The 13892-nt window shown below is 45.0% G+C and overlaps 1 protein-coding gene across 3 annotated transcripts in view; it reads right to left on the bottom strand.

The window, feature by feature from the left end:
- The window catches only part of LOC147461334 (plant/protein (DUF810)), a 113276-nt gene that overhangs the window by 41393 nt on the left and 57991 nt on the right, over positions 1-13892 (bottom strand). For 2 of the 3 annotated variants that reach the window (XM_086508905.1, XM_086508907.1), the window contains 6 exons: positions 10534-10764; positions 10343-10420; positions 10161-10253; positions 9890-10075; positions 9645-9800; positions 9395-9487 (listed from right to left, as the gene is read on the bottom strand). In XM_086508905.1, the coding sequence (XP_086365031.1) occupies positions 9395-9487; positions 9645-9800; positions 9890-10075; positions 10161-10253; positions 10343-10420; positions 10534-10764 (837 nt within the window). The remainder of the gene's footprint in view (positions 1-9394; positions 9488-9644; positions 9801-9889; positions 10076-10160; positions 10254-10342; positions 10421-10533; positions 10765-13892) is intronic. The other variant, XM_086508906.1, reaches the window with a different exon arrangement.

A 13892-nucleotide genomic window follows, 5' to 3' on the forward strand; every position in this document is an offset into this window, starting at 1 on the left:
AGAGGAGGCCCCCCATTGCCAAAAGCACCCAGTGCCAAAATCAAGCACCCATGATGAGGCTGGCAACGCAAAATGCGGGATGTCCATACAAGTGCCATGTCAGCATGTGTTTCCGCAAACACGGTCAGGTCCGTACAAATTGTCCACGTGCACTTTACACAAATTTGGGGTTTTCTGCTGCTTTAGGTTTTAGGCCCCTCGGCCACAATCTCCAAGTTGTGTTGGAGCGCTAGCAACAGGAGGAGGGTAGCGCAGGCTGTTTTTGCAGAAGACGAACGTGAGAGAGAGAGAGAGAGAGAGAAGAAAAACGTACGCAGGTTATTTCGTGTGTTGTGTGCACACTTTGCAAATCATTATGTTTTATTATTGAGGGTACACACTATAGGGTCACTTAAGTGACCCTAGGAGTGGTTCACACCCAAAGAATAAAAGAATGTATACAAGGGTGGCTAGAGGGCCTTTAGACCCAACAACCTCCCACTTAAAGGCCCGATGTGGTACCTTTAAGTAACTCCCACTAAATGTAAGCAATGCTAGTGTTGTGTCTTAGCAAGACACTTAGTGAGAACATCTGCGGGATTATCCTATATTTTGACCTTTGTCAAAGTGACAAGGCCATCATCCAGTACTTGGCGTATAAAATGGTACCGCACATCAATGTGTATGGTACGAGCATGGAACATGGAATTCTTAGCAAGACATACAGCACTCTGACTATCACAACCAAGCACTGGAGCATGAGCTGGAAGACCAAAAGTCCTCACAAGACGGCCAAGGCAAATGGCTTCTTTAGAAGCCTTTGTGACTGAAACATATTTAGCCTCTGTAGTGCTTAATGCAACAATCTTTTGCAATCTTGAACACCAAGAAATAGCTCCACCAGCCAATGTAAGGCATAACCACTGGTAGATTTCCGAGTGTCAAGATCACCTGCCATGTCCGAATCTTTGCACAAACAATGTACCCTTTTCATAACATATGCATATGTCTTCTGTACCTTTCAAGTACCTGAAAATGCTTTTCACTGCCTCCCAATGTGGTTTGCCAAGGTTAGACATAAACCTGCTAACAGCTCCCACTGCATAAGCAATATCCGGTCGTGTAGCAACCATGGCATACATCAAAGACCCACAAGCTGATGTATAAGGAATACTTTTCATAGCATGGATAGCTGCAGCATCTTTTGGGCAATCATGCTGGCCAAGCTTTGTGCCTACACCGCGAAGCCGACCCTTTGACTTGCTCTTTCGCCAGAAGAGCAAGCGAGCTTGATGGCCGAGGTGGAATGGCTCCAAGCCACCTCAATCATTTGCAAGATTGTTGGCACGAGACCCAACAGAGGTGAGGTTCGGGACCTGATACAAGCCAGACTCCTTACCAAAGTGGGGAAGATCATCAATGTGTAAATTCTCAGGCGAGGCTACTACCAGATAGAGTTCGAGTCTCCAAAGATGGCAGCCAAAGTGATCTCGATGAGCTCGCTAGGCCTTCGGGCGGCTCGAGCTTACTTCAGAAAATGGCACCACGGCGACTACAAATGTGCCTGAGGAGGAGGCAGATCTTCCCATCTCAATTTACTTTCTTGAACTGAAGCAGGAGCATCTTCCCTTACTCTCCACGATTGGCTCTATGTTTGCGATGGTCTTGGAGACCCCGCGCACCTCCGCTTCAGTTGTGGCGAAGGCCACGAGACACACATACTGCCACAAATTGATGACATGGCAGGATTGCCCAAGACAGATGACGTGGTAGAAACTGTACGGCCTTCTGTGAATGGTGTTGGCCTGCTGACGTGGCAGCTGTAGAGACCGTCGTATTTCGTGTTGACATGCCGCATGCATGGACAGCAATACGAATTTGCGAAAATTACGTTGGCTGCTTTTCTTGAGGACCAAGCGCTGGCTTATGAAAGCATATGCTTTTTGGGATTATTGCTTTTGAACTGAATGATTTTGGGGCTCTCCTTTTAGAACATTCCTTGTAAGAATAAATAAGACCCTTGGGGCCTCACTTTGCAGAGCATCTGGACGTAGAGTCTGAGAGCAGAGGCCACGCGGGTGTTGTACTTTGCTTCTTTTGAGGCATCCCTTGTAAGAATAAATAATACCCTTGGGACCTCACTCTGCAAAGCATCTAGACGCAGAGTCTGAGAGAAGAGGTCCCACTAGGTGTTGTACTTTGCTCAAGAATAAAAATAAATACCGAAAGGGGCACCAGATTTTTGGGGCCGATACCTCTAGGCACGGAAATACATCGGGCATGTCGAGTCAAATTTTAAAGTTGCGGAGTATTTTAAGTGATTCTCTCATGTGTCCTGTCAAATTCCCGGCTTGGTGTGCCCAAGTCTCTTAACACATACACTCCCGAAGGTGGTTTTGCTGCTGGATCAAACAAAGTGTGGAGTATTCGGGCCTCCCAAACCCGTGCTTCATTTGCAGATAGATGGGCCATCTTGCCAAGACCTGTCCACGAAGGAGGCCCTGACCCGCGCCACAGACCCAACCTACTAAGGCTGGCCAAGCTCAGCAAGCAGAGACATAGGGAGCACATGCGAGCACCTCGTTTGAGACAGGTGCCTACGCAGAAGAGGGCTGGCAGCAGGTTCGTGGCCGTCGTTGCCAGGGACCGCCATGTCAATTTGGCACCCTTGGTGGTCGGTCTGCACCAAGCCAGCAACAGTGGGTTCTCATAGGGAACCATTTCAACCCTTTACAGCAGAATGAGCCGACGAATACCTCCTTCACCTCAGCTTCGCCATTGACGGACCTCTGCCTACCATTCCCACCTCTCCGCCTCCACTCTCACCTCCTCTACTAGCCGCGCCCCCCCACCTCTCTGAACCCCCCTGCTTCGTCGCATGTTCCCTCCCACACCCGTCGCCAGCTCAAGGGATTAGTCACTCCTCGACAGCTAAGCAATCTCTTTGCAGTGCTTTTGCCACGAGCCGCTTGGCGTGAGAGGAGCAGCCATACCTGGAGACGCCCCTGTTGGTACAGACGTCGCCCTTTGAGGCAGTCCGTTGTGGGCTGACCAATTTCGACATCTATTGCCACTGGGACTTCTTTGACTAGGACCTTATATCACAAACTGCTGACGTGTCAAGCCACTGAAGAACGGAGCCAACCTCCACATCCTGGTTGAGGGGCCTAAACCCTAAGAAGAAGCAGCAGTAGAAGAAGAAGCAGAAGAAGTTCCTACGAACTTATGGGACCAAGGGCCCAAGTGACCTAAAGAGATTAAATAAAGCAGGACCAACACACACACACACTAGCTCTTTTGCATACCAATTGTTGACGTGGCAGAACAGTATGGATTCTCGCAATTTGCGTTGACCTGCTGACGTGGCAAATTTCGTGAATTGCGTTGACGACTGCTATGTGGCAGCTTGTACGGATTTCCGCGTTTTGCGGGCTGGCAGCTTTTGGACAGTAGATGCTTTTAGAACTTTAAGCTTTTCGTGTAATTGCTTTTAAATGGCTGAGGACCTTTAAATATGAACTAAGGGCCCTCACTCTGGCATTCTACCGCAGGCAGATGCAGAGCAAGAGGCATAGAGTGTAACTTGTTCAAGCGATATAAAGATATATCGGAAAGGGCGCCACGGTTTGGGGACAATACTCTCTGGAGTGGAATTCAGCCACTCCCTGTCGTGTGTGCTCTCTCTTTCTCTTTCAATTCAGTTGTTATTTAAGTGCTAAACATTTGTTCAGTCTATTCTTTTCCATTGGTACGTGATGCCCGTCTCGTAACAGTGGTATCAGAGCTTCAGGCGTGAGCTTTTCTGCAATCATACGGGTCCTACCAAAGAGTAGACAAAGCAAACCGGCGCTTCATAAGTCTACTGGAAATTCTATGGAAGAATCTTCGTGGCTCGGACCACAGACTTATTAGCAACTCCAACCCTTACTTCATCACCCGTCTTTGCCGCTCTGTCTTACAGAGCATAAGCCATAAAGAACCCAAGACATGGCGTTCATGGATTTAGCAGAATACTTGTAGTTTCTCCTCAACGAGCTTCACGACATTCTTTCACGGTATCCTCAATAGAATCTCCCGAAGCTGCAAAGTTTTCAACAGTTTCTGAATTACATGTTACCCCCTCTGATGCCCGAAGTGTTGCCTCCTCCTCCTCCGGCGCCAGAAAGCACAAGAGCTTCCAACCCACAACCTTCCAACCCGTCTGTTCCAATAGGGGGAATCTTCAGGAATATGGTGCAGTCATCTGACCTTGATCCAGTGCAAACGCCTTTGCCACCGCCATTGCCCCCCACCACCACGACCACTAGCCTACAATGGTTGGAGCCCATATGGATACCCTTATTATTCGTTCCCAGGATACGCGCCGAACCAACCGAAAGATTTCACGGATGGCGGCACGACAATCAGATTTTTTGACCTTTTCTGGGATGAAAGATCAAAAGAAAGCATTGCAATTTCTATAACAATTCATATAACATCTATGATTTGGGAAACTATGCAAAAGAATCGAAGATTTCTCGAGCACTGGGATTTCTTAAAGATAATGCTATGCACTGGTGGAGTTCAATCGCAACACAACTGCATGCTCCAAGGACCTGGCAAGCTTTCAGGACAGTATTTGCACGTAGTTGTAGGTTTCTTCACGTCTATCTCCCGGTGTTCTCCTTTAAATTCATTTCCTTGGAGGACCAGTGCAAGCGATACACCATTGGACTACCATCACCATTGCAGGAAAATTGTCTCTCCAACCAAGTCTCCACCATGCAAGAGCTTCTGGACCATGCCGCGGTCGGCTACAAACTGATGAAGGGAAAGCTGGAGTTTACCACAAAAGAACCTCCGATCACTAACCAGAACTCTCGGCAACAACAAACAAATTCTTGGGAGTCTCGTGAAACCCAACCTCGAAGGCCTCGTTTGATGCCTCACCAACGAGACACCTTATTACAAGAAGGGTCGATGCTTTGGATACTTTCAAACAAGACAACTATTTTACTTGTCCCCAACGCACTGACAAACAAAAGAAACCGCCGCCTGCGCCGACAGTCGACAGAACCCTAGGACCATCTCCAGCCAAACGAGCTAAAGCGGCCATTGGACTTGTACCTCACATCTATGGCATCCGCCTTGAACGTACAAATAAATTGTATCGAGCATACGGCAAAGTAAATGGCTTGAAAGCCCTAATTTTCTTCGACCCGAGAGCTACCGAAAACTTCACCCATCCAAAAGATGTAGTGCTTCATGGGGCTTCTCCATCACCTATAGCCTTTGCTTCCTCTGAGGCAGGCATGCGAGATGTTGTAGTTGAGCCGCAGTCTGCTTATGTTGATGTGCTTATGGACACGTCAACTTAGTCCCTTCCTTCCTTTGCCTCTGTATATATCTCTCGAAGGCTTAGTTGTGTCAAATGCATTTCATATAATGTGCGCGGGTTATGTAACCCTGACAAGTGGAGATTGACCTGGCATTATGTACATACATGTAAGGAAGACATTGTGATTTTGCAAAAGCATAATCAACATGAATTCAACAGATCGTTGGATGGGGGCTCAATGTACGATCAATGGCCAGACGTATGAATTTGGTGGTGTTTATGCACATACAGCCTCGGGGGAACGGGCTGCTTTATGGAGTGCAATGTCTTCTTATCCATGGCTTTCCAATACTTTGCTTTGTGGTGATTTTCACAATGCACTCACTTTATCTGATAACACCACAGGACATTTACACATGTTGAATGTGGAAATGTAGGCCTGGACAGGTCTCATTGCATGCACTCTGATGTCGAATTTGTGGAGCCTTCTGCATCCAAATGTTTCTGGGTACACTTTTCAGCATAATGCTCACTCTTCATATCGTGCACGATTGAATCGGTGGTATGTCCTTAACATCCAACAATATAATGAGTTTGTAAGTGAAATATGCATAGAACATACCTTGTTGTTGTCGAATCGTGCCCCCGTTGTGATGATATTGAGCTTTGGGCAATTCCATTGTGATCAGCCTCTCTCTAGAAAATGCCTGTTGCACATCAATACTGCACATCTTTCGCATGAGACGTTTTACGAGATGATTTATGATGTTATTTGCCCATTGGTCACATCTTGATCATGATATTTCTTGGTTTCGCTTTCTTGCGTGTGTGTGAAGTGTAATTCAAGATTATGGCAAGCTTTACATGCTTCAATTACATGGTGATGTTAAGGATGTCAAACATGTTTATCAACAGCTCCAACTCTTGGCTGACATACGTTTATTGTCTAAAAGTGAATCGACAGCTCTTTGCCAGGCCCGAGTATGTCTGCAGTATAATGATAAACACAAATTAGACAAATGGTAGACTCGCGCTCGCCATCGAGCGTTTGTGGATAAGGGATGTGCCTCGAAACAAGTTTTTAAGCACTTACCACCATTCAAGGGTTTCTCAAACCATTAAGAGGGTTCTGCTCCGATCGGGTCCTTGGACAGCCTCAAAACACGAGCTTGCGAATGCCATGGTTTTCAATTTTTGAAATGTCTTTGCTGATGCTCCTTAGGCATCTGCTCAAGTTCTTCATGCACACCAACTTTTGTTATCTACGGTGCACTCGATTATCTCGCCTCAAGATGCTCTAGCAATGGAGGCGCATTTTACAGGAAATCGATTGCACTGTTTATTACTTGCTCTCAGCCGATCTCGTTCCCTTAGTTGTGCTAGGCTCAATGTGGAATTTTTCATCTCCTTTTGGGAGCCATTAAAAGCTCTACATGATGAATGTTGCGTGCTCTAAACAGAATTTTTCCTTATCTTGGAAAGAGGGTTTGCTGAAACTGTTGCCTAAACAAGCACTTAGTGAGCAGTTCTCACATTGGCGGCGGATTACTCTTATGCCGGTTATATATAAAATCTTGGCTAAAATGATTGTACATCGTATCAAGGAACCTCTTATTGCCGGTATCCATTCGGAATAGTGTGGCTTCATCCCTCGTCGCCAAATTTTATATAATGTATTGATTGGAATGGAATATGCCAAATATACCCAACATGATATACTCGTTATGTAGGTAGACATTGAAAAGGCCTTTGATACAGTACAGTGGGATTTCATTGCCGCTACAATGCGGGCCCTTGGATTCGGTCCGAAGTTAGCCAATGTTGTATATTTCCTATATGCTTACAATACGTCTTTGGGCCTTCTTGATGGTTAGCTCACCGAACCTTGGCCTCTTGGATGCTCTGTTTAACGGCAGGGTTGCCCACCCAATACCTTGTTGTACGCCATTGCCACTCACCCCTTGTTGTTGCATTCGGATCACTTGACTTCACTCATTTGTTTTCCTGGGTTGAATTATCGCTGGATGACTTTATTGGGCAGGATTATGCCGATGACTCGTTGTTCATGCCCCACAATAACCAAGATGACATGCAAGCATTGGATACATTTGGTCTAGCAAGGAGCCTTGAGGTTAATTTTTGGAAATCCAAACTCATGCATGTGACCGGCACCATCTTTTATGGCCCGACGATATTCTTGATCCGCATGTGGTTGTCAGACACTTGTGGTATCCTATTGATTGGCAAGTAACCAATACTCAAAAAGTGGATTGGGTCATGCAATGCCTCAATGTCAAATTGCATTATTGGAAACAGTCTACATGGCCATTACATGTTCGACTCTGTATTGTCCAAAGCATCATGATGGCTTATGTTCAGTTCTACTTGCCATTGTTGCGTTGGCCTCGTTCTCGCCTCTCGTTGCTTATGTTTGATATTGTATCTCATTTGTGGCACATTAGTTCTCACAAGAAAGGCCTCCGTTTGTTATCAATGGAGAAACTTTGCACTCCGAAGCGTTTTGGGGGGATTGATTATTTTGGACCTTCGCTGCCACGCTTTAGCGAGGAAGGCCATGTTATTGCCTACTCTTGCACATTAGTCCATGGATAGTTATGATCGTTGCACTATGTAAGCATGCTACCACTTTCGCCTTTGGTCACTGACATATTTCCCTCTAGGAGATTGTGTTTGGCACGATCGTCGGCCACATTCCTCGTTGCTCGGGCACCTCTAGTTTGCTCTTTGCTTGGAAAGCCGTTACAAATCATCTTTAATGGCATGGCAGAGAACAACCAGATGGGAATTTGTACGCTTGAAAAGCATTCACTAGAATAGGGCATTCTCTCTTACTCTTGTTGATCGTTCACCTCGCTAGGCATAGTTCCTTTCTTGCCAAGGCATATGTACGGTGGATGATGTGGTGGATTAATCAGAGAACATGCTTCCTTTTTCTCACGTAGCTGCACGCTTTGGGTTGGGTGTGCATTATCATCATATTTGGAGTGTGCTTGAGCATATGCTGGCTGTTTTCCTCCCCATTCTGCCACTGCCCAGGGGATGCCATATGCGGGATTGGACTTTATCGGACACTCCTCTTGATGCCATTTCGGCCCACAACATTTATGATTCTCTTTTGCAAGATTATTGGCTGGCTGATCATTGTCGCTTTGGTCTTCGCATAAATCTAATCAATGGTGGAGAACGGCTCTTACTGCAATTTGGAAGTGCCACTTGCCTCTTAAGGAGCGTATGTTTCTTTGGCACTGTTTGCTTGGAGTTATCCTTGTTGGAACTCTCCTTGCGGCGCATCGCATCAGCTCTTCTCGTTGTGTCAGATGTTCAGCCAGTGATGAGACTGTCAGCTTTGGGATTGTCGCTTCACCAGGGCTTTCCTTGACTGCATATCTGCCTGTATGCGCCTCCAATTTCCCTCGGCAGTTTTCCACAAACAATTCTCGGTTTTTGGCATTCTCCCAAGCTCCCTTCAACAATTTGCGATCTTCTTCACATGGGTCAGATTTTGGTCACTATGGTCTTTGTGGCGCCAACGCAATTTTCGCATGCTCCATCAAAAAGAGGTGGATTGTTTTCCTTCATCAAGATTTCGCTTAGGCAATCTTTACATTTTTCTTTGATGTTGGGGACATATCCTTGGACATCTTACAGCTTTTCTATGTTTGCTTTTAGAGCTTTCACATCACGGAACACTTCTATGTTCCTCCCTTTGTATCTGATCTTTCTGAGGGGTTTTCCTCGTTTTGAGGTTTCCCACTTGTAAATTAATCAAAACAGAATAAATAAAAAAAAGTATGTGTGTGTGGAAATTAGGCTTTGAGAGACATGCTACCAGCTGGCTCCGTTGAACTCACTTGTTTGCCTACAACTGTAGCAATGTTTACCTTAGGGCCTTTTTAGACCTGAATAAACATTTTATTTCATTTTATTTCTCTCTTCCTCTTAGGAAAATGTGCATTTGCACGCGTTTCAACATTAGGAGAGAGAATTTCTTTTTGTAAACAAAGAAAGGAAAAGCCATCAAAATTCGAAGTCATTAAATGTTTGGGTAAACATGTGAATGTCAATTTAGTTAATAACCTCTTGATGTAATGTACGGTCAACCCACTCCGAGACCCTGCTCAGCTGCATGTTGACCCATCTCATTATCAGCGTCCCAGAAATTTCCTCAACCTACAGTTATTGGAAGAAAATGTCACGACGAGAGTGACAAGTGCATTCTTTTCAGCTTCTTTGAAAGATTGTAGGACATCGGGTTCTGTCCATAAGCTAAATTAAAAGTTTCTTAGAATGGCAAACAGTTATATCTGCTCTTTGGATTGAGACAAACCTGAAATGGTTTCAACTGCTCCTTGTAAAAGTTTGTGTCCCTCTCGGTACCAGCAGACATAATAAGACTCATCAGGTACTGTTCTAGATTATCGGCTGCCGGAAGCACTGAAGCCACATCATCCGTGAGAACAGAAACCCCATCGAGGAAGGGTTTCTAGCTAGCGCACACACAATGATGTAAACAATAAGCTCAACAAATAAACGTATACACAACAGCAACAACCATGTCTGAGTGTAGCTCACCAACTCTTTCTGATAAAGGTTATGATAGAGTGAAGCAGAAAAAGGAACTGCATGAGGGTGCCAGCGAGAAAGTATAGGAGCAAACAAAGTTGCATCCTTTTTTACAAGTATTTGGACATCTGCTGCCAGCACTGCCAACGGATGTTCATTCTCCGATTCCTGCTTTGCATCTACTTCTTTTAATGCCTAATTATCAAACAAAACAGTTAATTAGCTTTTCAAAAGCCTGACTCTTCGGAAAAAGTTCAGTACATTCAGAATATTGACTTACTCTCACAAAAGCAGCCTTTGCAGAAGATGTAATATAATCTTCCGCTTGTTTAGCCACTGCAGCCATCTCTGCTGCTGATGTCATCCTTGCTATCTGTAAATACACACAAATTTGACAAAGTCTTTCTACTGTCTTCTTTCAACTACACAGGCTTGACATGAGTCTAGCAATTTGCTTCTTACGCCAGTTTGGTCCTTTTCATCTGCCAGAAGCCTGCCAGCTACCATTGTGAGTGTCATGAGAGCTTCCATCTTGGAGACCTGTAGAAAGCATCGCATGATCATCAAAATGTGCACTTTAATCTTAAGCAAGAGCACAAATGCTATTGCCCTTATGTTTAATAAACAAACTAGTTCAATAATGCAAGAATTACATCAGTGAAGTGCATGTGATAGTCTTCCATGCGCTTATCAACCCATTGTTTGATAGGACCAAGAACAGACTCTACAAATGTCAAATCCTCGGTGCCATCCGGTCCCTCTCTACAGGATCGAAGCGTCTTCATATAAAACCTTTCCTGAGGACTTCTCTGCCCATCTGCAGCAATTCTCTTCATTTGCAGTGAGGCATGCTGCAAAAGTCCCTCTTCACCTGTGAGCACAAACTTCAATGAAGGGCACTCCACTGTCAGTATCGCATTTAACACAATGTGTATTCATAGAAAATTCATAAAACATCAATGAACTTAAACAGAAGCTTCTGCAACTTTATCAGCATGTGTCAAATGGCCAAATAGAATGCAATTGCCCTGAAACCCCAGAAACGAAGTTGATTCAACAAGAAACACCATCTGACCAGCATTTCACCCTAAATAAAACCACACCGTATGTTGTGTATTTCTATACGACTACACAAATGTCTCACATTGCTGTACAAACAGTCTCTCGATTTCCCTCTTGGTATACTCCATAGCATGCTATAGGCAATGCAGCAGCCCAGGTGAGACCCTAACGCCAAGACTGAATTAAGAAGAGAGACTTAAAAGCCTGCTTAATGTTTAAGCATATGTGCACATTCTTACTGCGATTGATTTTTCTGCAATCCAATTTCATTGCAAGAATGTTTCGATCAAGGTAGCTCCTGCCAAACTGCAGTGGAAGGCCTTTTGACACGGGAGCATGCAGGAGAAATGAAACGAAATTTTATATTAAAGTCTTCAAAAGCCAAAATGACCTGCGAGACCAAAAGGTTGCATCCATGTGTGACTCTAGTACAATGTCTGGGAAGATAAAAATAAACATAAATGAGGGTACCTAGAGTGGGTAGGTATGTAAGCCAACCATACATCTTCATCATCAGCATCAGATAAATCATAATACATCATCTCAAAACATATGGGGAGGGGTACAATCACATGAGGTCTAATGCATGAACTCTCATTGGTCTTTGTAGTATGGCCTCAATGTCCTCCATAGTCAGCTCTCGCAAGAAGGGGGGAGGGGGGGGAGGTCAATGTCGCTTATCACAAAGTGATGATGTGGCATGGCCTAGATGACAGAGCTTGGACAAAAGGGCCTAGAAACTCTTGAGAAGAAGCTGAAGAAGTTTAACTAGCTTATGAAACCTATCTGCATGGCCCAAATTAAAGGATACTAACTTAATAACTTGTACCAACTTATGGTACCCCGGCCGAGGGGCCTAAAACCTTGAAAACTAAAGCAAGTGACCAAATTGCGTAGACCGTTGTTCAGCCTAGCCCGCAAATTGCGACGCCATTTACGCTATTGAGTGGCACTATACGAACGCCTACGTTTTTTACGGAATGCCCAGAGGGCACCTGCTTTTGGGCTTAATGCTTTTCATGTCACTGCTTGGCCAAGGGCCTTTATAAGTGTGCCAGGGCCTCCTCGTCTAGCAGATTTGCTTGGGGGCATTGCAGACAGAGAGGACCCTTAGACATTGTACTTGTTGAAGCATAATAATTAAGAAATATCAAAGAGGGGCGCCAGTCTTTGGGGTCACTACATCTGGGCGCAGAACTCAGACGTGCCGTGTTGCCTCTCTCTCAGTTTAGTCCGGTTGTTTCAATTTCTCTCTCGTGTGTTGCATTAGACCTTCGGCTTGGGGTGTCCAAGTCTATTACAATGGTATCAGAGTACAAACAATTCTTCTGCGGAGGATCCGATCCCTTTACTCACAGCACACATAGATTCAATCAACGAATCCCGCCAAGAGGAAACTATCGCACCCGATGGCTTGGGCGACAAAGAAACCAACAGGGATTCCAATGGGAGCCGACCCCTTTACGAGGAATTGGAAGAGAAGTATGGTCCACCTCCACCCACAGCTTATGAGAGAATAGAGATGAAGCGTCAATAGCAGGTCAACAATTGTGCTCGACAGATGCTATGATACTCCAAGGATCCCCAATACACGTGAAGTTTTTGGCGAAGCATCCACTTGACGAGGTGCACTCCCGATGGCATGCCGCCATCCAATCACCTCTCAACTCGGTTTTAAAGAAGAAACCTGCACCGGCGGTAACTAGACAGAGAGTGTACTCAAAGGATGATTTTGACCAAGCTGTAGAGCGACGAGTTAGTAGATTCATGAAGACCAAGAGGCAGTCATGGAAAAAGAGTCGAGGCGGACTATCCCGACTACTTGGGTTGCAAATCTACCTTTGGGGCTGCCAGTAAACCAAAGAAGCGTGTTCGATTCAAGGATGACCCCACTTCATCATCGTCCTCTTCTCATAATTCAAAAAGTTCCTTTTGCTCTTATTCCAGCGATGCGAGCAGAAAAGACATGAAACGAAGAGAGAGACTCAAAAAAAAAACAAAGGCAAGAAGAAGGCAAAGAAGAGCAGATCCCACACGAAGTCTCGGAAGCATTTTGACAGTTCAAATGAGGACTCTTCATCCTCTGAGAGTTCACATTCCAATGGGCCGATGTACTCGACGAAGAGAAATTCATGTACCGAGCCAACTAATACAACGATCTTGAGGATAAGGGCAAGAAGGCCAAGGATTTCAAGGAGGGTGGGCAGGAAGTTTCATACTTCAAGCTTTAGAAATACCCACAAAGCCCTCACTTTTATCCAGTAGTTTGACATCGCTTTTCGAGAGGGTGTAACTTACAGCACTCCAAGGTACAAAGAGCGATGTCATATCTCAAAGGGAATGCCCAAACATGATGGTCTACCCTACTGTTACGCAGGGAAGCACTGACGAAGTGGTTAAAATTCAAGCGAGTTTTTACCTCGTCCTAGCTCACTCAAGAATATGAACAAGATGTGATCACCCCTTAGAATCATCTGAGGATGACCAAGGACAACACGTTGGATACTCATTGCCACAGATTTTGGGATACTTTTCTACCTGTTTCTTTCTTCCAGAAGATCACCTTCAAAGAACAAGTTAATAGGTTCTGTTGTGAACGTCCCAAAAAGATACAAAGTTATTGTTTGCAAAAGAACCCGTTATTGTTTACAAAAGAACCGACCAACTGTAATAGGAAGAAGGGAAAACCACTAGAAAAGAAACCATCAAGCTCTAGATTGTCAGCTAGACTGCACCGAGTACTACAAAGAGGACAAATGTTACAGATGCGGGGAACAAGGGCATGTGCTTGCCAAGTGCCCCAACAAAGCGTCCAATGACCAGGCTGAGGACAAGCTAGAGAGTTCCAAAGCGGCAGAGTGAGCAAAGAAAGGAAAGACCAAGGCAAAACTAGTACCGGATTTTGTGGGGATCGACCCAAAATTCTTTCAAGAGGGGGGTATGTCACAAA

Source organism: Adiantum capillus-veneris, chromosome 3 (genome assembly GCF_014529385.1).
Source record: "Adiantum capillus-veneris isolate H3 chromosome 3, ASM1452938v2, whole genome shotgun sequence".
In the NCBI taxonomy this organism is placed as follows: Eukaryota; Viridiplantae; Streptophyta; class Polypodiopsida; order Polypodiales; family Pteridaceae; genus Adiantum; species Adiantum capillus-veneris.